The following is a 26,497-nucleotide window of genomic DNA, read 5'->3' as shown; positions in this document are numbered from 1 at the left end:
TGATTGGCAGGTGGTTGGTCCTGACCATCTGCCTAACATGGCCCATGGGAGGTGGGGGAGATAAAGATCTGGCTAGCTGACCAGATCCAGTTCGCCACCCCTGCTCTGGGGGAGGAGATGTCTCAAAAAACTAGGACTGACCATCTTTCAGAATTAATAATGTAATGTATTTCTTTTTGGGCTGGAATTTGTGACAAATCACTATCCCACTTTCCTATCTTTTAGTTTTTCATTGCCTATTTCAAATAATCTTTAAAAAAATATATTTTCAGGATCAGACAGTGCAAACAAAAACAAACAAACAAACAGACAGACAGACAGACAGACAGACAGACAGACAGACTCACAATTGAAATACAGTATCCATATTATCTTTTCCAGCCAGTAGATCCTTTCCTTGCATATATCTGCAAAGCTAAGGAACTAACCTTCAGTATAGGATAAACATTTGGGTCTCTGCTCCTCCCACTAAAATGAGAAACTGTTTTTTAATTCTTGGGTTCGAGTTTCAGTTAAAATGTCCTGGTTTTGATTAGAAGTTCTTTTTGGAGTGTGAGTACTGATTTAATAGAAAATGAATATTTGTGAAGTGGAATATATACATGTGAAAGGGGACAATCTCTTTGTGCACAAACGAAAGGTCATTCTGTGTCCCTCTCTGGAATGGCAAATGGTTCCTACCCTCCCATTCATTATGCCCTTTCAGAATCATTTTCTGTGCCAGAGAGAAGGTTCCCAGAAGTTTTCCTTCCATGAGCTCTTTATTCAGCATTTTACCCACTGAAATTCACATGAGGCTACCCCTACATTTCAGTTTTATGATTTTTGTTTTCTTACAACCTCAGCCTTGTTCCGCCTTATAATTAATGTTTCAAACTGTGACAATCTCTCTGCACAAGCTAATTCATACTCCTTTGGGGTTGCTGTTTTCAAGCACTCTGTTTTAGACAAGAGCTGGCCTCTGATTTATCTGTGAAATAAGATAATGGCTGCTTAATGATTCTCTGCTTGGTGGTGTTCCCTTGGAAACATGAAGTCTCAAGCCTTTCAGAACCTTTTGAGAGCGATTTTTGTCATAGTTGGCAGCTGGCCCTTCTTTTCCTTACACTTGAGAAAGCTCGCTCCCAAGTCCTCCTCTTACTGGTCCCACAAGACTCTTATGGAAAAGGTGTGTGCATTCGTTAGCGCATTTCTGTCCTCTGAAAGAAGCAGATAGAGAGATGTGGAATATTTAAAGCTACACATTCATAGATCATTATGTGGCAGTATTTGGTTTGCAGTGCTGATCCATGAACACTGATGGAGGGAAACCCATGCAAAGAGAGAAGGTGAGCCATAGGGATCCACACATTTCACAATAATCCTATGGCACTATGTGAATGAAAATAAGAACTTTTGCATGTAGAAGGCCCTGAGTTCATTCCCCAGCTTGCACACAACTTTTTTTTTTTTTTAAGAAAGGATTAGACACCAGGTGATTGAAATACTTCAGCCAAAGATTCTACACAGCTGTTGCTGGCTGCCAGTCAATGTAGATCAGAGCTTCTCAAACTGTGGTTCATGTACCAACAGTGGTTTATGAGCTTCATTCAGGTGGTCTACAACAGCTGAAAAATTGGTCCTCAAAAATTCCACAGCATCAAACACAGGGCATTACAGTTGCTACAATGGGCACAAAAGTCAGCAATTTTCAAGTGGTCCATGTTTGGGAACTATTGGAGTAGACAAAAATGTTTCGTAACTATTGGAGTAGAGAGATTGAAGATTGACAGGGCTGAGCCCTGGAACCTATCTCCCTGTAACTGTGCAAAGGAAGCTGACATTTTTCATTCTTTAAAGAACCTCTGCCAGTCTCTAGTCACTTTGGCAGAATCTTAAATGCCATCTTGTTTGAATGAATGGCACAATAGGTTAAAGATACATGACTTAATGGTTTAGTTGCTCACTAGGAACCAATTATGTTTCATCTATCTCCATTTCTTTATTCAGTGTCTGTTTTTGTTAATTGTGCAAAACCAAAACAAAACATCCAACCTAGAATGTAGTAGTGGAAGGGACCTTGGAGATCTTGCCAGTGTGGCATAGTAATTAAGAGTGTTGGATTAGTACCTGGGAGACCAGGGTTCAAATCCTCACCTAGCCATGAAATTCACTGGGTGACCTGTTAAGAGTAAGTGAGAAAGAGCCATTCATTTCCAAAAACTGTGAGTAGATTCTTGAAGATTCTTGAAGCACCAAGGTGCAAGTTTGTTTACTCTACAGCACTTATAAATAGCTGTGGAGCACTTATCTGCGGACTTGTGCAATTCCTGCAGGGGAGAGACTGCTGAGCTGTGTGTAGGCAGCATGTAGGCCTGAAGTGTGCCTTACTATCTGTGTGGTAGTAAAGTTGTAAATAGTCTTCTACTGACACGACTGTCAATGCCTTTCGAGTAAACAATGCTTGGCTGAGCTTTACTGCTTCCGTGAGGGTTTAATTGCCATCGGCTGTGCACAACTTCATCCTTTCAGTGAAGTCACTCTGCTATGCAGATCGTCACTCTGCTATGCAAGAGAGCTAGCATACACGCAAGGAAGTGTTGCTGGACCACCTTCAAGACTTGCGGTTGGAGATCATAAAACTTCTTCATGACCTTGGGCCAGTAACAGTCCCTCAGCCTAACCCACCTCACAGAGTTGTTGTGAGGATAAAACGGGGAAGAAGAGAGTCATGTTCATCACACTAGGCTCCTTGGAAGAAAGATGGGTTACAAATGCAATGCAATGCAATGCAATGCAATGCAATGCAATGCAATGCAATGCAATGCAATGCAATGCAGTAATTAAGACAAAACCATCTATTCCAAATGTCATGCTTAATACATGCTTAATAACAGGATCTGCATTGCAAGATACCACTATGCATCCTTGACAGATAACCATTCAGCCTCTGCTTAAATATCTCCTGTGAAGGAGAGCCCACCACTCCTGAACCATCCTGTTCCACTCTTGAACACCTATTACCACCAGGAAGTTTTTCCTAAACTGAAATATGCTCTCTTGCAATTTTCACCATTGGTTTTAGTGGAGCAATGGAGACAAGTCTGCTCCATCTTCTGCTTGCTGCATGATCTCCATAAGAACTGAAACTGTGCTCCCAAGACGATGCAGTGCATTTGTAACGTTCCTACACTTCTGATTGATGGCAACCAGCTTTGTCAGTACCGACCCATTTGGGAGAAGGCAATTTCCTAACAGACAATCACCCCAATAGGTAAATATGGCAGGACCTTATGGACAGCCACATGTATACAGCCTCCTCTTGCATGTAATGATATCAGGATGGGACTAGCATGCATTGCTTGGAACCATGTTGCTTTTTAAAAATGCCACTGCAATAATTAATTCATTTTCCTTTGGCTCCAACTTTTAAGGAATGATTTGAGCAATTCATTGGTTAAGAAGTCCCCTATGGTGCAGAGCAGATAACCCCTATTTACTAATTTACTTTGATTTACAGAACACTTAATCCCTCAAACTCTGGGGAGACATGTTCAATGACCTATTTAAATACAATCCTTAATTCATTTACCCTCATAATAGCTTTGTGAGGAAGGTCACATATGGAGAAGGGGGCTGAGTAAGAGCTGTACTACAGGATTAATCCCAGGGGTTGCTCTCCTTGTCAGCCTGTCTGCATCCAGGTAACGGGCTGCAGATTGGCATAGCAGAAAAGCAGACTCATAGAGGAACTGGCTGAGAGGAAGTCCCATCTGGAGGAAACAATCAGCTCTTGCATTTTCTGTAGTTTATTTATTAGTTCAAATGAAGTATTCTTACTTGCTTGACTCCTAAGAAAGTGATTCAGCAATAACTTGCCCAAAGCCACCCAGTGACTGACCTGGGATTTGAAATCCAGGTCTGTGGACACATTGCATTTTCTTCTAGAATAAATGGAGATCGGGGTTTTTTTCTACATAGTCCATAGACAATCAAGATCTAATGCTTATATTTTTGCCCCCAAAAATTCTCCTTCAGAATCTGGTTTCATTCTGAAAAGAAAAGCTCATTGAAGATTGATTCTACATTACCTTGGGGTGTGTCTGATTGAAAACCGATGCAGACAATCCCAGGAATGGGAAGGGCCTATGAGGAAGGCTGAGGCAGCTGCCTTGGAATGCCAAGACGTGGCATCCCTGTGGGCACCCTGCCTGCCCCTGGCAGAGAAGTGATGGCGGCAGCAGCCAGAACCTGCTGCTGCCGCCGCTTCATGAGCACTTCCACACAACCTAGCATTGGGAGCTGAGGCGGCAGGGACACCTTCTCATTCTGTATACTGAGGCTGATTGCAGGGAAATTTTAGTTCAGCACTACGGATAGGTCAACATCCTCCACCACGCTGAGGGCAGCAGGCTAAGTTAGTAACTGGAAGTAATACTGTGTAGCATGCACAACTCTGTTGTCCAACACCTCTGTACTGTTCCCCTCCAGCATCTGCCACTTGAGGCAGCTGCTTCACTCTGCCAAATGATAGGGCCAGCCCTGCTCACCGGATGACCTTGAATGTAGTCTCTCTCTCAGTCAGCCTAACCTTACCTCACAAGGGTGTTGTGAGGATAAAATGTGGGGGGACAGGACCATGTACGTCACATGTAGCTGCTTGGAGTAAGGGTGGGATATAAATGCAGGCTTTTTGTACTTAGAAACAGGTAGCAGAGATGTTAAAGTGGTATATTTCTGCCTAGATTTTAATGAGGTTTCAGCGTCTGCATTTTACAGCGGCTGTTCTTTGCCCTGAGCTAAGGGCTAAAGTGAGGAGGAGTGAAATGAAGAGTTAAATACCCATTGATTGAGGTAACTCTTGGCAAACAAAACAAAAGGGGGGGGGAGAGCAGAGAAGGACAGGATGTAAATGACCATGTACTTTCCCTTTGAGTCTCATTGGCTACCAGCTCCTTTGGATGAGCTCACAAATGGTCCTTCGTATTATACATTTAGCAAACACAATGGTTATCGTTCTGAGCATGCCCAGTAGAAATGCTCCGGGGCCAGCAAACTGTGAACAAACCTGTTTGCACTGTACAGCCAGCGCAGATAAGCCCTAATTGTTATGCAACTCCTTAGCATAAGCTCCTGGCATGCCTCATATGATTCTCTTGTACTAAGTCTGTCCAAAATAGCAACAAGAAAGCATGTAACTAAAGACACAGCAGGGGTGTAGGAATTCACACAGGCCTTGGATATTCTAAAGGTTGAACAGCTCCTTATTCCTTTTTCCAAAAATGCTAAGCATAATGTATTTTCTCCGGAGCTTCTTCAAGGTAAGAAGTTTTAAAACTTTTTCTAAGTGTTTTTCAAGGTAAAAGAAAACTTGATTTCCAGGGGGACTGGAACGAAGCACACTGTGTGTGTGAGCTCAATTCATTATTAGATACGATTCTGGAAACTGGTTATCTGCTGCATGAGTTAACCGATAGATAGATATACTTATATTTATACCACATCTGGTTTTTATGGCAAATAAAACTTTATGTGATTTTGTTTAAAATTAAACTTTGTTCCTCCAGAGAGTGAAGACGGAGAATAGCTGGCAGAACATTTAATCAGGCTGAGTGATTCATTGTGCTAGTGATTCATTCCACTGCAATTCATTACTTTTGTGCTTACTTGAGACTTCTCCCTTGTATTTTAAGCAAGTGCAAGTAAACTTCAGAACAAAAGTATGTCTGTCTCTGTAGACCCCAGGGTTGTGCATTACTATAAAATAGCTTTGGAAATACAAGGAATTCAGTATTGGGGTGATACTTCATGTCTGAATTTTATCAAGAGTGTAATCTTTTTCCTGCTCTTCCTTCGCATTCTGATTCTCCAGGGGGGTAATCAAGCATTTTGTCTTTATGCCTGAGAGTGAACTGGTGCAAGTCAAGTAGATCCTCTTTTACGGTAGATGGCAAACAACATGGCTTGTGGAGAAAGTGATATTTAATGACAAGCTCCAAGTTGACTTCCTTGACATGCCTTGTAGCCTGATCCTACGGTGCAAGTCCCTCCAGGTTCTATGGAATTTACCTTCCAATTAGTGTGCAGCCTTCATTCTCCGTGACAAATTCCATTCATTTACAGATAAATCCGCAAATGGTATTTCACCTGCTTTGAAAAATTAAAAAAGCGCCACGCAGAGTGCAGAGTGTACAATTTCAGCTGTAGCGTGAAACTGTAACTAATATAGGATACTGTTCAAATTTGCTGAAAATGGATTTCTGCCAGGTTAAACAGGGCATTTAGCCTCCGTGCCAAGCATCCAAGGAGCCAGACAAACGTTACAGTAGAGTGGAGGAATTTCTGCTATTGTACCTTTGCTCTCCCATCTCTCTTTACAATCCCTTGTATTTACAGAACAGAAAGGCGCAACAATAGTTCAGACAAGTCTTCAAGGGTGTGAAGCACTGATATTTTGCAAGTGCACAACCACAGCACTGGCAAATGCACCCTCTGGGAAACTGGTTCAGAGCTTGTTGTGTTGATTGGAGTGCACAGATATGCCCTTAGGCTGATAGCAAATAATATGGTTGCATTTGGACAATTCTACACAATATTGAAGGCACACTTGGATTTCTTACTTTGAATGAGAGCCACAAGCACCCCTGCCTTTTTGATAGGGGTATTTACATGTTACAGTTTTTACATTCACAGGACGATCTTACGTGCACATCCAACAAAGATAACATGTGAAATGTCAAAGGTGGCACGCAAAGTGTACTTTTAAGAAAGAGCAACAACAAAAAAAGAAGTTTTTAACTAGGACAGCTTGTCGTGAAACAAACCTTCATATGAAAGGGTGGGGGTGCAGACTATAAAGTATACTTGGTGCAAATGTTCAAAACAGCTGGGACAGATGCAATTCCAGGAGAACCTGGCTGTCTGCAGTTTGCATTTCCTACAATGGCTGCTTCACTGGATGTGTGTTAAAATTAGTCAGTTTTTCAGCAGGTTCCACAAACAGGGTTGCCACTTTCCCCCCCTGAAAGCTTGCTGACTCTGCGTCAGTGAGAGCAGAAGAACAGGCAGATGTTCACCAAGGGCAGCTTTTCTGATCATGCAAGGGAAAGGCAGCATCTGTTAATATTCATGTCGCTGCAAAAGGCATGAGCTTCCTTGTCCACTAACAAGTGGAAAACTGATCCACAAACCATATAACCTGCAATATCTACATTAAAAGCAGTGCTATTAATTCCATGAGACCGAGGCCCTTAAAAGATCCAGTATGGCAGTTTGAGTGGTTTGTGTGTCTGAGCTTGCGGCATCACCACTTTCACAAAATGGGAAACAGTTTGTGCCTGTGGTGTATATATCCCAGCACAAAGTGCAGTCCAGTTAATCACTCGTTTTATATTTGTAGTGTGATATCCCAGCCAAAAGAGAGGTGAGTTGTTTTATCATTTCAAGAAAATTATTTCCACACTATGGTTAGAGGGAAAAGACTTCCCTAAAAATATTTTGTCCTTTCACTTCCTCCCTCATGTATAGCAGAAATAACCAAGAATCCATCCTTTTTAAAAACAACCAAACCTTGGACTAATACTTTTCGTTTGTTTATAGCAACAAAACTCTCATAATTCCCAGAGTCAACATTTCATAAGCTGTAATGTCATCTCACGGCTCTCCCTTAAGATTGGACACTTATTATTTTTATAAGCAAAGAAACATGATTTGTGTAATTCGGTGAATCAGATCAACACAGTCTAATTCCCAATGCATAACTGTTCCATGTGCTCTTCACATGGATCCTTCTTTTAGAGAACGGTATACTCCTCTCCCTCAGTGTTTAGGGAAGTTTATAATGTTTGATATTTTAGCATGTTTTTAATATTCTGTTGGAAACCCAGCCAGAGTGGCTGGGGAAACCCAGCCAGATGGGCAGGGTATAAATGTTGTTGTTGTTTAGTCGTGTCCGACTCTTCGTGACCCCATGGACCAGAGCATGCCAGGCACTCCTGTCTTCCACTGCCTCCTGCAGTTTGGTCAGACTCATGTTTGTAGCTTCGAGAACACTGTCCAACCATCTCGTCCTCCGTCGTCCCCTTCTCCTTGTGCCCTCCATCTTACCCAGCATCAGGGTCTTTTCCAGGGAGTCTTCTCTTCTCATGAGGTGGCCAAAGTATTGGAGCCTCAGCTTCACAGTCTGTCCTTCCAGTGAGCACTCAGGGCTAATTTCCTTAAGAATGGATGCGTTTGATCTTCTTGCAGTCCATGGGACTCTCAAGAGTCTCCTCCAGCACCATAATTCAAAAACATCAATTCTTCGGTGATCAGCCTTCTTTACGGTCCAGCTCTCACTTCTATACATCACTACTGGGAAAACCATGGCTTTAACTACACGGACCTTTGTTGGCAAGGTGATGTCTCTGCTTTTTAAGATGCTGCCTAGGTTTGCCATCGCCTTTCTCCCAAGGAGCGGGCGTCTTTTAATTTCGTGACTGCTGTCACCATCTGCAGTGATCATGGAGCCCAAGAAAGTAAAATCTCTCACTGCCCCATTTCTTCCCCTTCTATTTGCCAGGAGGTGATGGGCCCAGTGGCCATGATCTTCGTTTTTTTGATGTTGAGTGGTATAAATAATAAATTATAATTACTATTATTGCTACACTGGAGTGGCAGCTGCCATAGCATAGGTGGTAGTGTTGGAGCAGATGCCACATTTCTGACATTCAGTTCACAGAATCATTATCACTGGAAGGTCCATCAGGCATTTAGTAAAATTATCGTACTGAATGGCAAGACCATCCACCCAACATGCCCCCATAGGTCAGGTAATGCTATCCTTGGCCACAACTTGTCTGAAAACACCAAGATCCTGAAAGTACAGACCAAACATAACACAAACAGGGAGTGGGTGCACTGTAGAAAAGTGTCTGTGGAGCAAGCAGCTGTATGCAAGAGAAACAGGACACAGCTAGGAGAGACCACGGACTTCTTACACATGGATGTACACAGACATTCCGCCTCTAGTCAATCTGACCTGGGAAAACTGTCTTCCCAAGTTCAAAGTTCGTGATCGGCCAGAGCTAATGCAGCGGCAAAACCCACCCACTGAGATTTACAAAGGTTTATTGGGGAAAGGGGAGGTGGGATTCCAGCACCTCTCCCTGCTGCGAGCCAGACAGCTGATAGGGGTTTGATAGAGTCAAAGAACATTGAATGGTACTCTTGTAATATTTGTTGTGGGGATGGGATCTCTGGTAACTGCATTCTGTGACTGAAGTTCACCTTCTCTCCAACACTGACTTGCATGTTTTCTTGTTATTCCTGCAACATATTTTTATGCTTTCAAATGATAGTATGTTATTGGAAGGGGTGGCATAGATATATGAATAGACTTTAAGAAATGCCTCCCCCCTCAAGTTAGCCTTTTAAAATGTCACTATGACTAATCTGTTAGGACCAGCTATCATAATAATATCGCTCAATACACCCATGTAAACCAGAATAGGTTCATTCCACGATGGAAGGGGGAATATATTAGGGTTGGCTAGTTTTAAATCAGTTTAAAATAAAAGCTACAGTTCTGTTCTGTCTTCATTGTATACACGTTACTTTTGCTGCATAATTTGCCCATAGTTCTCTCTCCATTGGGTAAAATGGGAACTTAAAAGCCCTCTAGCCTTAAAACTGCCAAGCCCATTTTAAACAAACTAACAAAAGAAAAAACAATGAATATTTCCATTTTTGAAATAATTTCAGTCACCAAAATGACAAGTTTAAGATTTTTTTCTTAACTGGCAAAAAATAAAATAAATGATCAGAGACAGACACTCCCATTCCTCTGATTTTTCCATCAGATTTCTTTGAAATCCAGAGGACTTGTACAACTCACTAAATAAATCCTCCATACTAAATTTTAAATTGATGGAACAAATCATGTTACTTTTATAAAGGGCTGCAGAACCTCCATGCTTTATAGAATTCCACTTGGTCATTTGGAGAAAAAGATTGTCCTGAGAATATTTACCTCCAAGTAAGTCTCATTAAAATAAAATAAAAATCTGAATAAACATGATTAGGAGGGTGGTGCTTGTAAAACGTTTCATTAATGTTAGAGATACAACTGGAGTCAAATGCTGGACAGTGAAGAACTTTTGTGTTCGTGTTTTAATAATGCAGAGATGCTTTCAACTAAGTCATTCTCAGCACAGACCTATTGAAATTAATGAACATGACTGAGTTAAATCTATTTATTTCAATGGGTCTACTCTGTGTAAGTCAGCTGAATACCACCCACCCTAGGTTTTTAACTTTGGAGTCCTTAAATCCCATTCTCCAGTTTATGTTGAGTACAGATATGAGTAATCAGGAGTTAATGTTCTTTAATGGCTAGAGATGTTTTCCTGATAGTCTTAAATGTCTCTCAAGCCTTTGGAAGGTGACACTCTCCAGCCAGAGCAGAGACAGTTTTTTGGTCCAAGGCCTTTGCACTGTCCACTGCAACCCCTCTGGAAGCCTGGAAGCCACATGCCAGCAATGGATGTGGCCCTAAGTGAGTGTGGCCAGGCCACACTCTTACACTCTCTCCCATCCATGCAGGCGCACACACAGGCAGAGGAGAGATATGTATTAGCAGATTACCCCTATTTAAACCTATGTCCTGTATTCTGAAACATGCCAGGGCTGGAATGTCTGCAAGTACAGAAAGAAAACTTCTTAATGTAACCCAGCAAGGCTTTCAATGGCATGATGAGTGAAGAAGTCATCTAGACAGGGAAAATAATAATAGCAAAAGGGGATGAAATAGGTGGAAATAAGAACAAGCATTCTCTGCTCGCCTCCTCCCTCCCCCCGTCTGGTATGCATAACTCCTTACAAGAGACATGCAAAGTAGCGAAACCTATCAGAGGCTCCAGCTAAGTACTGTAGTGCTTTCCCTCCTCTAGGCCAATACCATTTTAAATTACTACTCTGGTGACATCAACAACGTCAGCAGTACTGAGGAGCAGATCAGAGCAGCCCGGAAATGGAAAGGAGTGCTCAGGTCTGCTCCATTTTTTTCCAGGTGCATCAGAGCAGATGGGACTGCTCCTTCCTCATACCCGAGCACTCTGATCTGCTCTAAGCACTGCTCACAATCACGATGCTGGCAACACACTGGTTTGGGAGCAGGTGGGCCTTTTTACAAAGGTCTGGTGGGTTGGATCAGGCCTCTTCAGACCACTCCTGAGGAGCAGAGAAGCAGTTTGAAGCCATCCTGAACACTGATTGGCAGGGTTGCTCTGCCCCTAGAGGAAAAACAGAAAATGCTCCTTTTCCTCTGGGTGTGCAGCAGAGGAGGTGGTGGCCTACAAGTGCAGAAGGAAGTGGGCAGCGTGCTCCTCAGAGGCCGGCCTTGCCACCTCTCTCAGGTGCCTGGAGCCTGCCACCTTGCCTTATGAACAGCCTACTGACTGGGTTCAGGGAGCTGGAGAGGGAAGGAAAATGCAATCAGGACACTGGAGAATGATGTGGGTAGATCCCTGCCATACAAACATAGGAAGTTGCCTTATACCAATTCTGACCACCTGTCCATCTAGCTCAGTATTTTCTGCCAGCTTCCGGTGGTTATGGTCTTCCAGTTCTCCACACTTGCCCTGCATCTGCATGAGCACCATGGGCCAACCCAACCCACACTTTCCTGTCTGCCTTAGTAGCAGGCAGTCTTCTGTAGCAAATGGACACTGCTGAAGAACAGACTGAATCTGATATAGAAGTCCTCTCATCCCACTTTGGCCTGTGGGCTGGAACAGAGGCCACATTCACAACATACAGTGGTACCTCTGGTTACGTACTTAATTCGTTCTGGAGGTCCGTTCTTAACCTGAAACTGTTCTTAACCTGAAGCACCACTTTAGCTAATGGAGCCACCCGCTGCTGCTGTGCTGCCGCTGCGTGATTTCTGTTCTCATCCTGAAGGAAAGTTCTTAACCCGAGGTACTATTTCTGGGTTAGCGGAGTCTGTAACCTGAAGCGTATGTAACCCGACGAACCACTGTATATGTAGATCAGCGTCACTTTACACAGTTGTAGCTTTTCCTATAGAACTCTAGGAACTGTTGTTTGTTAAAGGAGCTGAGTTGTTAGAAGACCCCTATTCCCCTCAAAGAGCTACAATTTCCAGCACGGATTAACTGTCAATCCATCTTTATAGGCAGCCACGACTGTTTAAAGTGCTTTATATGTATGGTTTGAATGTGGTCAGAATCTAGACAAGGCGTGCTTTTAAACTGCCTTTAAATCTGTCTCTAAATCTTGCTCATTAGCAATAATCCACACAGTTGGCTCTATAGCTGAGCATTGTCCTAGTTCAAGAACAGTGTGGGCTGCAGCTTGATTACTGGGGTAATGTATAGGGCAGCATACTAAGACCACTGTTAGGAGGCCCACCTCAGAAGGGTTGTCTGGAAGGAACTTCTGCAAGCGAGTGGGTGCCACAAGCGCAGCAAACACTTCTTCTGAGTTTGGGTGGGAGTCCAAATAAGCGATTTATGAAGGATGAACTTTGTACCTTTAGATGAGGAGCATTAACTTTCAAATATCATGTTGCCAGCCCTTCTCCAACAGAGGGTGAATTGCAGCACCAGCCAACCCACACAAGTTCTGGATATATTGTTCAGCTTCAAAGATATGAACATAGCTGTGTGTGTGTGTTCCTGTTAACAGTTCATAGTGTTGCATTCAGCAAGCTAGTCTTTCCATGGGGGCGGTGAACAACAGGAAAGCGGGCACTCCAACAACATGTCCAGGGAACACATCCTGCTAAGTTTTGAAATGCCAACTTCAAAACACAGAACTTCCTTCCTGAAACAGGAGGAGGAACAGGCGTGTATCTTTATAGTTTACGAATCACCTGCTAGATTAGAGTTATATTGGATTTCTGACTCTTTTAAGGCATGGCCTCTTCCAGTATGTGGCTAGAACATCAGATGCTGTCTTACAGCAAGTCAGAACATTGCCTCATCTAGTTCACTTTGGTCTAAACCAGCCTTTCTCAACCTGTGGTTCCCCAGATGTTGTTGAACTACAACTCCTATCACCCCTAGCTAGCAAGGCCAAGCTCAGGGATGATGGGAGTTGTAGTCCAACAACATCTGGGGACCCACAGGTTGAGAACCGCTGGTAGCAACTCTGCAGCGTTTCAGGCAGGGTTCTCTCTCAGTCCTACCTGGAGATGCCAAGGAGATGGCAAAACAGTGTTGTTGCCTAGGGCCCTTGGATGCTACCTTTGGATTCCTGACCAACCAACCACCTGCTGCTGCATTATCACTTGAGAGATCAGTGGGGAGATATTGAGATGTGTACTGTTACTGAGGGTGGGTCTTCACTGTGTCTCCAGCCTTAGGAACTGTGGGTTTCTGTGCTTGGGCTTAAGAGGGTAAACATATTCACCAGCTTTATGAGGAAACCTGCCGCCGACTCGAAAGCAGTGGTGGAAACTTGAGCTATACAGAATGTAAAGGCATGGACTAGCTAGGAAAGAATGTATTCTAATGTGAAATGGTGCACTGTTACAGGATACAAATGCCCATTAGCTACAAGTATGCATAAAGACCAAAAGATTATTTGTTTTAGTTCTAGATTGCCCTTCATTGCACAGGAGCCCATGGTAGTGTATAAAATCTGAAAACACAATCAAATAACTGCAAAACATTGTAACACCTATAAATGACATCTTTAAAACAACCTTACTTAGCAAAAAACATAATGTACTAAGCAGCTGGGTCTTTGGGCATTTATATCTAAAAGTGCAGATGAATAGTGCTTTGGATATTTTTAAAAGATGTAGTGTGTGCACAGCCTCAGCAGGCAAAAGTAAAACCAGGAGAGTCGCCTTTTGCTGCGTGCAATTGTTATTGTACTCCAATTAATCCAAAAATTATTAAGAGCTTCTCTACTTAACATGTTTGTTTTCTTCTTCTAAGTCTACTGAGCCCTGGTAAATATTGCATGGACAGGATCATACAGCTCTGAAGTAACGGCATATACCAGATGTTCATCCTCCTGGGTATTTGAAATCATTGTTGAAACCACATGTTACAACAGCTGTAATCTCAACTAAACAATAATACTCTGTTGATGTAGTTGATGCTTGGACCTGTGCAAGCTTTGCCTCATAGCGCAAGAAACCTTTGAAGACTGAAAGGGTTCTCCAAGATGTTCTTAATGTTTGAACTTGGTTTGTTTGTAACAACCTATTCTAATGCATCAATGCTTAATTCTGCCAGTTGCAGAAGCAAACATCCAATAAACTGACCTAGGTTCTGCTCTTCCAGTGGGATTGGGTGTGGGTAAAATATTCAGGCGATGTGTATTTAATGCATCTGCTGTTAAACAAAGAAAATAAGTGGAGCCTGATGGATTAGGCCAATGGCCCATTTAGTCCAACATCCTGTTCTCACAGTGACCAACCAAATGCCTGTGGGAAACCTGCAAACAGGACTTGAGCACAAGAGCACTTTCCCTTCCTGTGGTTTCCAACAACTGGTATTTAGAAGTATTGCTGCCTCTCACTGTGAAGGCAGCATATAACCATAACACCAGGGAAATTAACTATGAACCCCTAAATTTGGGATCCTCTCCAAACCCATGCCAAAGTTTTGCAGTGCCCCACAAACTGAGCAATTGATATCTCAAACATGGGGGCCATATTTAATATTAACTATGAACCCCAATTTTTAGGGTCCCTTCCAAACTGGCACCAAATTGTTGTATTTGTTTTGCAGCAAAAGCCCGGCATTTTGTAGCGCCACACAAACTGTGCATTGAAACTGCAAAACTTTGGCACAGGTTTGGAGAGGATCCCAAATTCTGGGGTCTGTAGTTAATAGGGCCCATCATGCCTAAAAGCCACTGAGGGCCTTATCCTCAATGACCCTGTCAAATTCTCTTTTAATGCCACCCAAGATGGTGAACATGACTGCCTCCTGTGGGCGCAAGTTCCATACTTTAACTATGTGATGTGAACAAGGACTTGCTGTTATCAGCTTCAATATCCCAAAAGTTCTAGTGTTATACAGTGGTACTTTGGGTTACAGATGCTTCAGGTTACAGACTCTGAAAACCCATAAATAGTACCTTGGGTTAAGAACTTTGCTTCAGGATGAGAACAGAAATCGCACGGCGGCAGTGGGAAGCCCCATTAGCTAAAGTGGTACTTCAGGTTAAGAACAGTTTCAGGTTGAGAAAGGACCTCCAGAACGAATTAAGTTCTTAACTCGAGGTACCACTGTACTGCCCAAGAATGGATTTGTTATCTGACATAGAGTTCTGCATCCTGGCAAAATTATATGGGGCTGGATCAGCTTATTTCTGTTTTGGTTTTTTTTGGTCAGTTTTGTATTTGAGACCTTACATTATTTCTCAATCATATGTCTGTTTTGTCCTGATTTTTTTTTTTTGCAGAAGATTCACATTAAACTGTATGCATTTCACACACATTTTATGCAATCTAACTCCCTAAAACACACATTTGTATATACTTTTGAGTTTCCCTTAAAATATCCATTTTTTACACTTTTTAAATGTGAAATATGCATTTTTGTGTATTTTCATTTAAACCAAAACAGCATTGCAAAATTTGAGGAACTAATAGCTGTGTTCAAATTTGCATCTAAGCGTGGAACCGATGAATTAGGTCAATTTGTTTTAAAATATCCCCCCCATCCTTACAAGATTAGCAGTTGCTTTTTAAAATCAGATTTCTAGCCTCCAGAATTGTTAACAGCACAGGAGCACTGCCAGAATAAAATGGCAAGCGTAACAATGACTAAACAGAGGATCACTAGATTATGCTCTGGTTGACCTCTCAAAGAAATGGAGCCCAAAATAGCACTAATTGTAATCTGTGCTATCTAGCTATCCAGTCGACTGCAGAGGGAACCAACACCTGCCAACCTATGAATTGCTGCTTAGCAGTTTAATCTAATTAAATGCCATATGAATATTAATCTTCTCCTTTTATGGAGTTACATTATGCCACTGTGTAGCCGAGTGTTGCATATGGCCCACCAGGCCGTGGGAATTGGGAGGGTTTGATCTCCTGACAACATTAATGGCTGATGTGAGGCTTTTATATGAATAGTTTCCTTTGTAAATTAGTTAAATCTGTTTTGCAGCTGAAGTTGTGCATTCGATGCAGAGTAGGGAGGCTGTTTATGGGTTATTTATACTTTGCAGCATATTGGGACATCTTCTTGAGACTTTCTCTCTCTCTCTGCTTAATTGTTAAGGTGAAATTGAAGGGTGTGGAGCCTTAGAGAAAACTGGTTTCACCTGGGTGTGTCTCATGGGGTAGGACCTCAAGCATAAATTATTTGAAAGAATCAGCTTGGAGTAGCCCTTGAAAGACGCATGTTACTTACTGAAATGTGTTTGGAGTGGTTCCAAGAGAAATGGAGGTGCAAAAATCCTTCCGTGAAGCACTGTCACTTCTTTAACAAGCTTTTTGGATTCAGAGACCGAAACCTTCAGAGCTCACTACCTTCATGGACCCATTCATTAACATTCAGGGGCATGCTCAGAGTGTGCCCTGAGGGGGCTGAGCCCAGGCCATTTTGAGTCAGGCTCGCATTTCCTGCTCTTCTCTCTCCCTTCTTGAAAAAACTTCTTTTTTCCTTGCTTGGCTTAGGAGGGCAGCTAGACACACTTCAAAGTGCCATGCTGGCAAGACCCCAACCACCCAGCATCTTAATTTGCTCAGAGGCGTTTATGCATCTAAATTAGCATGGGAGCATTTGTGTTATGGGCCAGCACCCAGAGTCCTTCAAGCAACTCTTTGTTAATATAATTTCTGAGTGCAAAACTAGAATCAAATACAGCAGTAATATTGCAATAAAACATCTCCCCTCCCTAGCTGCCAGGTTGAGACCCTGAGGGGGTTCCTGTACTTATAAGAGTTTCACAGAAGGGAGGTTTTTTTTTAAAAAAAACTTTTTGCAACTTTCCCCATCGTGGTGCAGCATTGATGAGAGAAGCTGCACCACATGAAATTCTCACTTTATTGCAACTGCTAAGGGTACAGGAGCCCTCCCAGAGTCTGACCTGATTACACTGAACAGTGTTTCTATTGTTCTCCCACTAACACAGCTTTACTTAGCTAATTCCAGCTAATAATCTGCAGGCACCTTTACTAGGCTGATACCAAGGCTTGACCTCTTATTTGTCAGTTATATAAACATTGTGTCAGTTAGAAAATGAATCAAAATTCAAAGCCTGCTATTATCAGGACATACATTAATATGAAACTAACTTAGTTAGTTGATCAGTCTACCTCTAACTGTAGCCTCTTGTCTTTTGTTCCTGATAGAAGTTCTATGCCTTTAAGAACTGCATGGCAGTAGAAAATCAAAAGCATCAGTTCTCCCCATCACTGCACTGATGAGCTAGGAAAATTCCACACCTGTAGAAATTCTACCTGTCATGCAGCTGTTTAAAGCACAGTCAGAGGCAATGTGACAAATCAATACTTCTTATTTCTGTTTCGTTAAATGTACTGGCTTTATCCACACTAATGTAACATTTGGCTGTGATCCTCAAACAATTTATTCTGGAAAGAATGGAGGTGCCCTGGAAGAATCCTGATAGTCTGTCCTTTTAGAACCACAGCCATGCCTTCTGATCCTTAATTCAATTAGCTGGGAGTAAATCCTATTCACTCCTAATACAGTTGCTGCTGGGTAAGTAGGTTTGAGGATCACAGCTTCACCTAGTGGGTGACCAGATGTAAAAGATGACTGAGCTCCTTTCCGCAGGCTCAGTTTGCCCATACAGAGATGAAAAAGTGGGACCTTTGGCCCAAATTCTCTCTTCAACACAAAAGGTGGCCAAACAACCCCAGAAGGACCATGACGTGTCTCCCCACCAGAGATACTGCCCTTTCCCATACATTCTGTAGACCCCATTTAGTATGTGCAGCCTGCTAAAGTTATGATCATCTAGCTACTGTTCCAGGCACAGGAAAATCAATAAAAGAAAAGAAAAAGAAAAAAGCAATCCTACCATCTTTAGGGTCGTAGCCTTAGTTCCACTGAGCTCAAAAAGAAAGCTGTGCAGAGAAAACTGAAACACTATAAACAGTGGGGTTGAAATGGCAAACAAGGCATGTAAAAAATAGTTCATGACACAATTAAAATTAATGCTGAAATTTAACTGAATTGTCACATATTGTACTTTATGCATGTCTTTGCCATTTTAACTTGTTTACAGATTCCCCCCTTGCATCCATAAACAGTACTCCTGCCAATGGAGAACATTATCATGCATCTGATGAAGTAGACTTTGGTCCACAAAACGTAGGCCATAATAAATGTGACAAGACTCAACACTGGGTTGTTTTTTTGTTTTTGTTTTGCAACGGAATTACAACCATCAGCTACTTCTCAACACAGTACACTGTGTTCATTTATTCTTTTGGAGCTTGTCTGTACTTGCTTCTTACGCAGGTGTCTTAGTAAACTGACCATAAATTGCCTTTAAAAAAAAAATCCTTAAATGATTGACGGATGATGAATTCCACAATGGAGGGGAAGAGCTGTAGCTTAGTGGAAGTGGAGCTGCTTTGCATGCAATAAGTTCAATCCCCAGCATCTCCAGACAGGGCTGGGAGACTCCCTGCTGAAACCTTGGAGAGCTTCTGCCAGTCAGTGTAGACAATTTTGAACTAGCTGGACCACTGGATTTGATTCAAAGAATCACAGAGGTGAGACCTAAAGGGTCATCTGATTTAACCCCCTGCAATGCAGGAATCTCAACTAAAGCATCCTTGACAGATGGCTATCCAACCTCTGCTTAAAAACCTCCAAGGAAGGAGAGTCCACAGCCTCCCGGGGTAGTCCATTCCACTGTTGGAACAGCTCTTACTGTCAGAAAGCTCTTTCTGATTCACTCTAAGGGAACTTCCTATGTTCATTCTTGTGGTGCTTACAGAATAGCTGCACGTCATATGCATTGAGCAGTGTTTATTTTCTGGATAGGTAGTTATGGGCTGGTGGGGGCGAGGATAGAAGAGGATAAAAGAGGATAGAAGAGGACAGAAGAGAAGGCACTAGTATAAACACGGGTTGGGTCACCAATTGCTACATAATTGTGCATAGCCATTCAAAATATGCCTCATGGTGTCCAGGGGCAAGCTGCAAATTGAACACCATCCTAAACCTACTAATCCTTTGAACTCAAAGGGAGCGCAGCATAAAGGAGCAACACACACCTGTAGTCCTGTATCAAGAGTTCAAATACACTGGCAGTCCAGACATGGATAGCAGTAGCCTACATAATCTTTTGGTAGGGCTAAACAAAGGACAGGGTGCTGCTGTGAGCTGTTTCCTAGGTCTCTGGGAAAGAACAAAACAGTGTGCTTGTGTGTGAGTTTGCAACGTGGGGAGGTGTCCTCCACAGGATAAACTGTGGAGTTTAGCCTGTGGTTTCTATCCTAGTTTAGCCTAGTTTCTATCCTAAACTAGGATAGAAAGGGAAGAAGCATCATAACTAGTACCTAGGACCCCACCTTCTTAGAGTTGCAACCTCATCAGATGTTGTGATTGAGTGGTGAAATATCAGGCAGAAACTGCTGACAGCAACCTGCCTGCCAAAGCAGTTGTTAAGCACCTAATATAAAGTAACTGGAAATCAATACACTATACTCACATAATTATACAATGCTGAATGGTATCTGTTTCAGATCCTTTTTGCAATTAAAACCTATTTCTGTGCATTGCAATAAAGAACAATCCACAGAAAACATTTGGGAAGTACAGTACAGTATTCTGTTTTGGGGTCATTTAATCCTTGTTACGTGGACACGGGTGGCGCTGGAGGTTAAACCACAGAGCCTAGGGTTTGCCGATCAGAAGGTTGGTGGTTCGAATCCCTGCGACGGGGTGAGCTCCTGTTGTTTGGTCCCTGCTCCTGCCAACCTAATAGTTCGAAAGCATGCCAAAGTGCAAGTAGGTAAATAGGTACCGCTCTGGAGGGAAGGTAAACAGCATTTCTGTGCACTGCTCTGGTTCACCAGAAGTGGCTTAGTCATGCTGGTCACATGATCCGGAAGCTGTACGCCGGCTCCCTTGGCCAATAAAGTGAGATGAGCGCCGCAACCCCAGAGTCGTCCATGACTGGACCTAATGGTCAGGGGTCCCTTTACCTTTACCTAATCCTTGTTACATGGTAGACAGTGACTGGTGCTACGGGAAACACAGGTGGGTGGAGCCGATTTTCATTTAACTGGCATGAGAGTAAACATGTTTTGCACATCCTAGAGAACCCAAGTGGCATGCCGTGCACAAATTCAGTTGTATTCGGTTAATTTGTTTTAATGAATTTTGCAAGTAACTGCAAAACAGGGCAAATCTTTGCTATTTAACCTGTCTGGGAGTATCTCGTAGAAATATGCAATTTAGGTGTGGCTTGAAAACATCAAAGTTTTGCTTTTATGGGGTGTTTCAGAAATGTTCATGGTTTTTGATTTCTAGATTCCCTCCCCCTGCCTCTATACAACACCATAAATGACCCACTTATTTCATAATCACCCCTCCCTCCCCAAAACTGCATGTTCTGTGCCTTCCTTAAGGGGGAAAAATACAGTGAAAGAATATAGTCAGCATTTTGAAAACTTGTTTGGACAAATTCCAAGTCTGGCAATAGGTTGCTACGCAAATAATGACATTTCAGTACTAAAAAATAACCCTTATCTGTGTTTGTCTAACTTACAAAAGTGTAAGAATGCAAAAATATACAAAGCAATGATTATAGAATGGTGATCTAATACTGAAAAAATCTGAACAAGAAAAAGAAAAGCCAACACAAACATACCATAGAAAAATGCTATGGCTGCAACTTGTCTTCAAAATTATTATTCCAAGAATGTATAAGCAAATACACTTTCATCTCATTAGACTTATCAGTCTGTTATTGAAAAAAATAAGTTAACTTGGTAGGGGCATTTAAGGGTACGTAAGTTAGCAATTGTAAATATTTGTGAAGCTGACAGAAAATTAATAGTTCTAAACTAAATCTACTGTTTCCCTTTTGCTTTTAAATAAACTCTATACAATCTTTTGGGGGTTAGAAAGAACGTTATATCCCATTACTTTCTGAATGCTTATCAATATTTCCTGCTAAAACCTTTGTGCATTAGGGCACAGTTAGAAAATCTGCATGAAATCAGAATTGGATGAGTTAGATTAATAGATTAATATTATTACGAGTTTGGGGTGGAGGGAAGTAGGCTATATGCAAGAGCCCCTCCTAGCCCCTGGATCCAGCAAGTGTTAAAATATAAGTCAGACTAGCTTCCTGTGTGGAGGTGATAGACTTGGTGATGGGCCATGAAGGGAAACAAAGGAAAGTGGATTTGTGTGAGCCCCTTCCTCGACTGGAGAGAGTCTAAGCAATGTTTGATTTCTGTCTGAATCCAAGGCTTCAGAAACATGACACTTTTGGGGTGTTAATGCTGTGAACCCCTCTATCGCAGGCTGAGGTTGTATATATGTGTAAATAAACCATATACAGTGGTACCTCGGGTTAAGTACTTAATTCGTTCCGGAGGTCCGTTCTTAACCCGAAACTGTTCTTAACCTGAAGCACCACTTTAGCTAATGGGGCCTCCTGCTGCTGCCGCCAGAGCAAAATTTCTGTTCTCATCCTGAAGCAAAGTTCTTAACCTGAAGCACTATTTCTGGGTTAGCGGAGTCTGTAACCTGAAGCATATGTAACCTGAAGTGTATATAACCTGAGGTACTACTGTATCATAAAGATGCCACCGTCTCCACCCATTGTCCATCATTCCAAAGGAAACACAAATCCTGTCTAAGCGCCTGGAACCCTTGGAATCTCTCAGCACTCGGAGACTGGGGTGGTGTGCAGAATATCATCAACAGAGTCCTACACTTCTGTTCTGACTTATCTGTCTGTGGAGCTTGGTCTATCATCCATACAACCCTGGCATTGACACTACAGTTGTCAGTAAATGACAGTAAAGTAGTACAGCCTTGGTACTTATTTGCCCGCTAGTTTTGGAGGTTACGGATGGAAGGCTGCTCTCAGTTAAATCAGGTTTTGTAATTCCCACATGTGCCTGATGGTGTCACACTAACCTGTGCTTTAATGCTCTAATGTTACTATTAACTAAGTAGCCAGATTTTTATTGTTGAATGAGCAAATTCCAATTATTACATGATGCATTAACCACGTTCCTACATTTTTTTTCTTTAAACCCTAATGGGAAGTGACTGAGAAGTGTTTTTAGGCTGCAATACTTTTTATATCCTAGGAGTAGGTACCATTGAACTCAATGAGGAATACTTCTCAATAGATATCCACAGGATCACACTGACAGCATCTGCAAGCCCCCCTCAAATTTCCCACCTTTATTAATGTTACCTATATTAATTACTTATATTAATTAATAATATAATATAATAATTATATTACCTAGATTAATATGACCATATTAATTTCCTACCTATAGTAATTTATTGTAAAATAAATTAACCTATCATTCCAGCAAAGGGCAACCAAAGCAGTTTGCACATTCTATCTACCATAGAATTCCTTAAAATCAATCACAAAAATTAAGTAAAAATCACAAAAAATAATAACTCAAAAGCAACCAGAATATGCGATTGCCTTGTGGCTGTGCTAGACTTGGTAGGTTGTAAGTTATAGCTTGACAACCCCTATGATTTTGCAGTTTGGGGTAGAAAGAAAAAAACACACCTGGGAGGTTTGCTAATCCTGTGGTGGGCTCTCATATCTCATTGGTGGGCAGAGTTCAGTTCGGTGGTTCACAAGTTTTGTAGGCCTATGTATGTCTAACCACCTTGAGTACTTTTAAATGCCCTTTCTAGTTAAGTTTACCTAGCTGATTTCTTCATCTGAGAAGTTTCTCTATTTCTTAATTGTTTGAGGCGGGTTTGATAGCAGTCAAAAACAATGCTTGAAATCTTCTTCCTAAAATCATCTGTATGCAATGGAATGGGATGACCTTGCTCCATCACATTTTGCAGGACCAGTTTGGAGATGTTTGGCACCTGAAGTCCCTGCGATCCAAGAGATGGCTGACAAAGGTGTGGTTTAATATTTGCAAAGCATTTGACAGCCAAAGCAGTTGGCAATTCTTCACCTGCTCCAGTTTCCTTTGTGGTGGGCTTTTATAAGCCCCGGAAGTTCAGGAGAACTTAGCCAACACCCTTCTCTGGAATGCTCTGGTCAGGGAGGGCCTGATATCTTCAGCACCAGTTACAGTGCTTCTTATTTGCCCAGTCCTTTTAACATGTTACTCGTTTAATCTGGTTTTCCTTTTATTTACCTTTTAATATTGTTGCTGCTCTGCCTCTTGCTGTTTTATTGCATCTTTATAGATTGTGTTTTTTTAACCTCAGTGTAAACTGCTGTGGGAGGAACTGTCCAAAAAGCAGCATATGCAGCAATCATACTCTGCTCCTTGCAGACTCCCCATTTCTGGAGTTAAATGTGTTCAGTCTGCTACCTGGCTTTCTTTGCTTTCTAAAAATAAGTCACAAACAAGGGAACTGACTCAACGGAAGCAGAGTGATTGATGCAAGCAAGAGAAGGTAGATAGGAATCTTAATACCTACAGACAGTATTTTGGCCTACTTATTTCCAGTTCTTGAGGTGTGGTAAGGCATGGAAGACTGACTTCTTTCTTCACCGGATCAGATAATCACCCTACATCCTTTAATTTGCAGGCCAGCAATTGGGACATGACAGGTATTGCTGAAAGAGGTTGCGTGCTTTGATGCTCTGCATTAATTGTGCTATGTAAAAGGTTAGCCTGGATAATTTCAGTACTCCCTTTGGCCACATGGGTAAGACACAGAGAGGCCAAAGAACAGGAGCAAAAGGAGGAGGAAGACAACTGAAGGCCCCTCCAGACTGGGTGTATTCTACAACAATAACAGGGAATTGATGTCTGATTGTCCACACATCATTTCGCTTTGTTACTTGTCCTGTGATATTCCCCCGTGTTATCGCATTATTGCCCTCTGGAGGGATAACTGCACTATCATGTGACAAAAGTGGTTCAGAAAATAAACAAGACAATAAAGAGCTACAGGGTTTTTAGCAGGAAGTTACGGAATGTGCACTGATTGGATATGAAGCAGTATGTCCACCCCAAAACATTTGCTGGTGCAAACAGTATTGAAAACATTACCACATATAGCCTCCTTGACCTTCATGAGCACAGATAATCATGAATGCATAATAAAAAGGATGTATGGATAATGCTCATTTAGGGCTGTTGTTTTGCGTGTGTTCTCAACCAGTCATTAATGTGAAAGTGCAAAGTAGGGTAGGGAGACAAATGTTTGGAGGGTGAATGGAGAAGCATATGAGAAACAGCAATATGACTTGGAGAACTCTGATAATGTTTGAATTACAAAGAACCAGAAGAGGGATAGCACCCTAATCATTTTGAGCTGTTCCTTTTACTGATTGCCTTTAGAAGGCTATGTGAGAGGGCATGATTTGGCTAAAACTGGGGGGAGTTGGACTGAGGCCATGGGGATCCACATTTGGCCCCCACAGTGAACCATTTTCTTCTTCATGTGCCCCTTCCATGAAAGGTCCAGAAGGTGGCAACATGAGAATGGACCTTTTCTGTGGTGGCTCCCTGTTTGTGGAATGCTGTCCCCAGGGAGGCTTGCCTGGCACCTTCACAACATGTCTTTAGGGTCATAAAACAATCTATGGCATTTTAAATGTGTTTGGGTGTATTTTTTGTTGTTGTTCTTATTATAATGATATATATTTTGTATTTTCATTTTGTCTTTTTGTGCTGTAAACCACGCTGTGATCTTCTAATGAAAGGCAGTATATAAATTCAATAAATATTATGAATAATATCTTCCAGATCCATAGTTTTCTTTCTTTCCTTCTTTCTTTCTGTTAAAAAAACGAGTCAGTTTCCAGCATTTATGGAACCTAATATAGAAGGCAAAGTGTATAGGCATTATTCTTCACAATCTTTTGCAAGAAACCAGCCTGTTCCACCTTTCAGTGTTTTACTTTGTACTCCTCCCTGGAAAAATTCCTGCAGACACCCATGGGTAGTGTAAGTGGATTTCATGACCGGGTCCTCTACCTCTCCACCCATAATTATCAGGCGACATAGGCTGTCCAAACCCAGACAGCTTTTAATCTGCATCTAAAAATGTGAGAGATCACTATATTTTATTTGGGAACATAAGGTTAGTTGTAGTGTTAGCAGTTACGGTAATAATATATCACAGGGTGTCATATGTACTTTTACCAGGCATACAAAAGTACATCCAAAGTACATAATGTCAGCCCCATTTTGTAATATTTACTCTTAAACTGTATTTAATAGGGCATATTCCAAGTGAATGTGCAGGGGATTGTAGCTTGAGAGGTGCACTTGAAAAGTTAACTTAGTGAGTTAAGTCAGGAGTGGGGAAGCTGTGGCTCTCCAGTTGCTGCTGAACTACAATTCCCATCACCCCTGGCCATTAGTCATGCTGGCTGTGGTCAATGAGAGTTGGCTTTCTGGAGGAATTAAACTGTGTGATGAAGACAGCTCATGTGAACTAGGCCACCTCCATAGGTAAACTGAAGGACCACAATATTGTAACCTGGAAGCTGCCGTTCCTTCCCAGCTTGCTTTTCAGAAAAGGTCCCTTGGGGAGAGAAGAAGCGGAGGAAGCAGGAAAAGAATAGGAAAAAGAGTGGGGGGATATTATGAGCCCTGCTGGACCAGACACTAGTCTGTCTAATCCAGCTTCCTGATTTCCAAAGTGCGGTGGCCAATCACATGCCCCTGGGAAGTATAACCAGGGCAGGAAGGAAACGGGCTTCTTCCATTGTTGCAGTCCTAGTTTCAAATATCATAAGTATACAGCATTTTACTGCTCCAGAAGGCTTATTTCAATTTATGGCAATGGCCATACTCAAATATCTCAGGACCAAAAGTGGCCACATGATATCTGCAGCCTTCAAATTGTTTGAGGCAAAGTCTATATTGCGCAAAGGCAAAGTTTGAGGCTGCTGTATTGTGCTCAACTGCCCCCCCCCCAACTGTGCAACACTGGAACTGGTACAATCTAAATTTCTAAGATCAGTCCTACATGTGCCCAAAAATGTTTCCAGTGGAACCCTACACCTAGAAACTGGACTTGTAAGAATTGAGGCTAGAGTGTGTATTGCCACACTTAATTACTGGCTGAGTCTATCCTTCTTCCTGCATGGCCATGCTCCCCTAATTATAAAGAACGGCTTCTGAATTACTTGGAAATGATCAGTGCTAAACAAAACAACAACCCTAGGTTTTACCCCACAAATTTTACTTTACATGGAATACGAAAAAGTAAAAACAAAAAACCTATTAAACAGCGCATGGAATATATAGAATGCCAAGCATATCTAGCCAGATCCCAATTTTTTTAAAATCAGTGAAACCAAAAGATACTTTAATTCCCAAATGCCATATATAACCAACCTAGAAATACCAAAACAGTGAAGG

General features: G+C 42.0%; 2 protein-coding genes across 10 annotated transcripts in view; one reads left to right on the top strand and one right to left on the bottom strand.

Moving 5' to 3' along the window:
• ARHGEF4 (Rho guanine nucleotide exchange factor 4) overlaps nt 1-26,497 on the top strand; it is a 157,002-nt gene that overhangs the window by 11,628 nt on the left and 118,877 nt on the right. The window contains exon 1 of one of the 2 annotated variants that reach the window (XM_081911528.1): nt 5,144-5,300. The exons of the other annotated variant lie outside the window; for it this stretch is intronic. Within the exon in view, the coding sequence (XP_081767654.1) occupies nt 5,262-5,300 (39 nt within the window). The 5' untranslated portion in view covers nt 5,144-5,261. Of the gene's footprint in view, nt 1-5,143; nt 5,301-26,497 lie in introns of those variants that run through there. 2 annotated transcript variants of the gene reach the window in all.
• The window catches only part of GPR148 (G protein-coupled receptor 148), a 103,467-nt gene that overhangs the window by 71,284 nt on the left and 5,686 nt on the right, over nt 1-26,497 (bottom strand). The window contains exon 3 of one of the 8 annotated variants that reach the window (XR_014168441.1): nt 568-1,199. The exons of the other annotated variants lie outside the window; for them this stretch is intronic. The gene's annotated coding sequence lies outside the window, so the exon portion shown is untranslated. Of the gene's footprint in view, nt 1-567; nt 1,200-26,497 lie in introns of those variants that run through there. 8 annotated transcript variants of the gene reach the window in all.

The sequence above is a fragment of the Podarcis melisellensis genome, assembly GCF_964234715.1.
Source record: "Podarcis melisellensis genome assembly, chromosome: 5".
NCBI classification, from domain to species: Eukaryota; Metazoa; Chordata; class Lepidosauria; order Squamata; family Lacertidae; genus Podarcis; species Podarcis melisellensis.
This window is presented reverse-complemented; position numbering and strand designations above follow the sequence as displayed.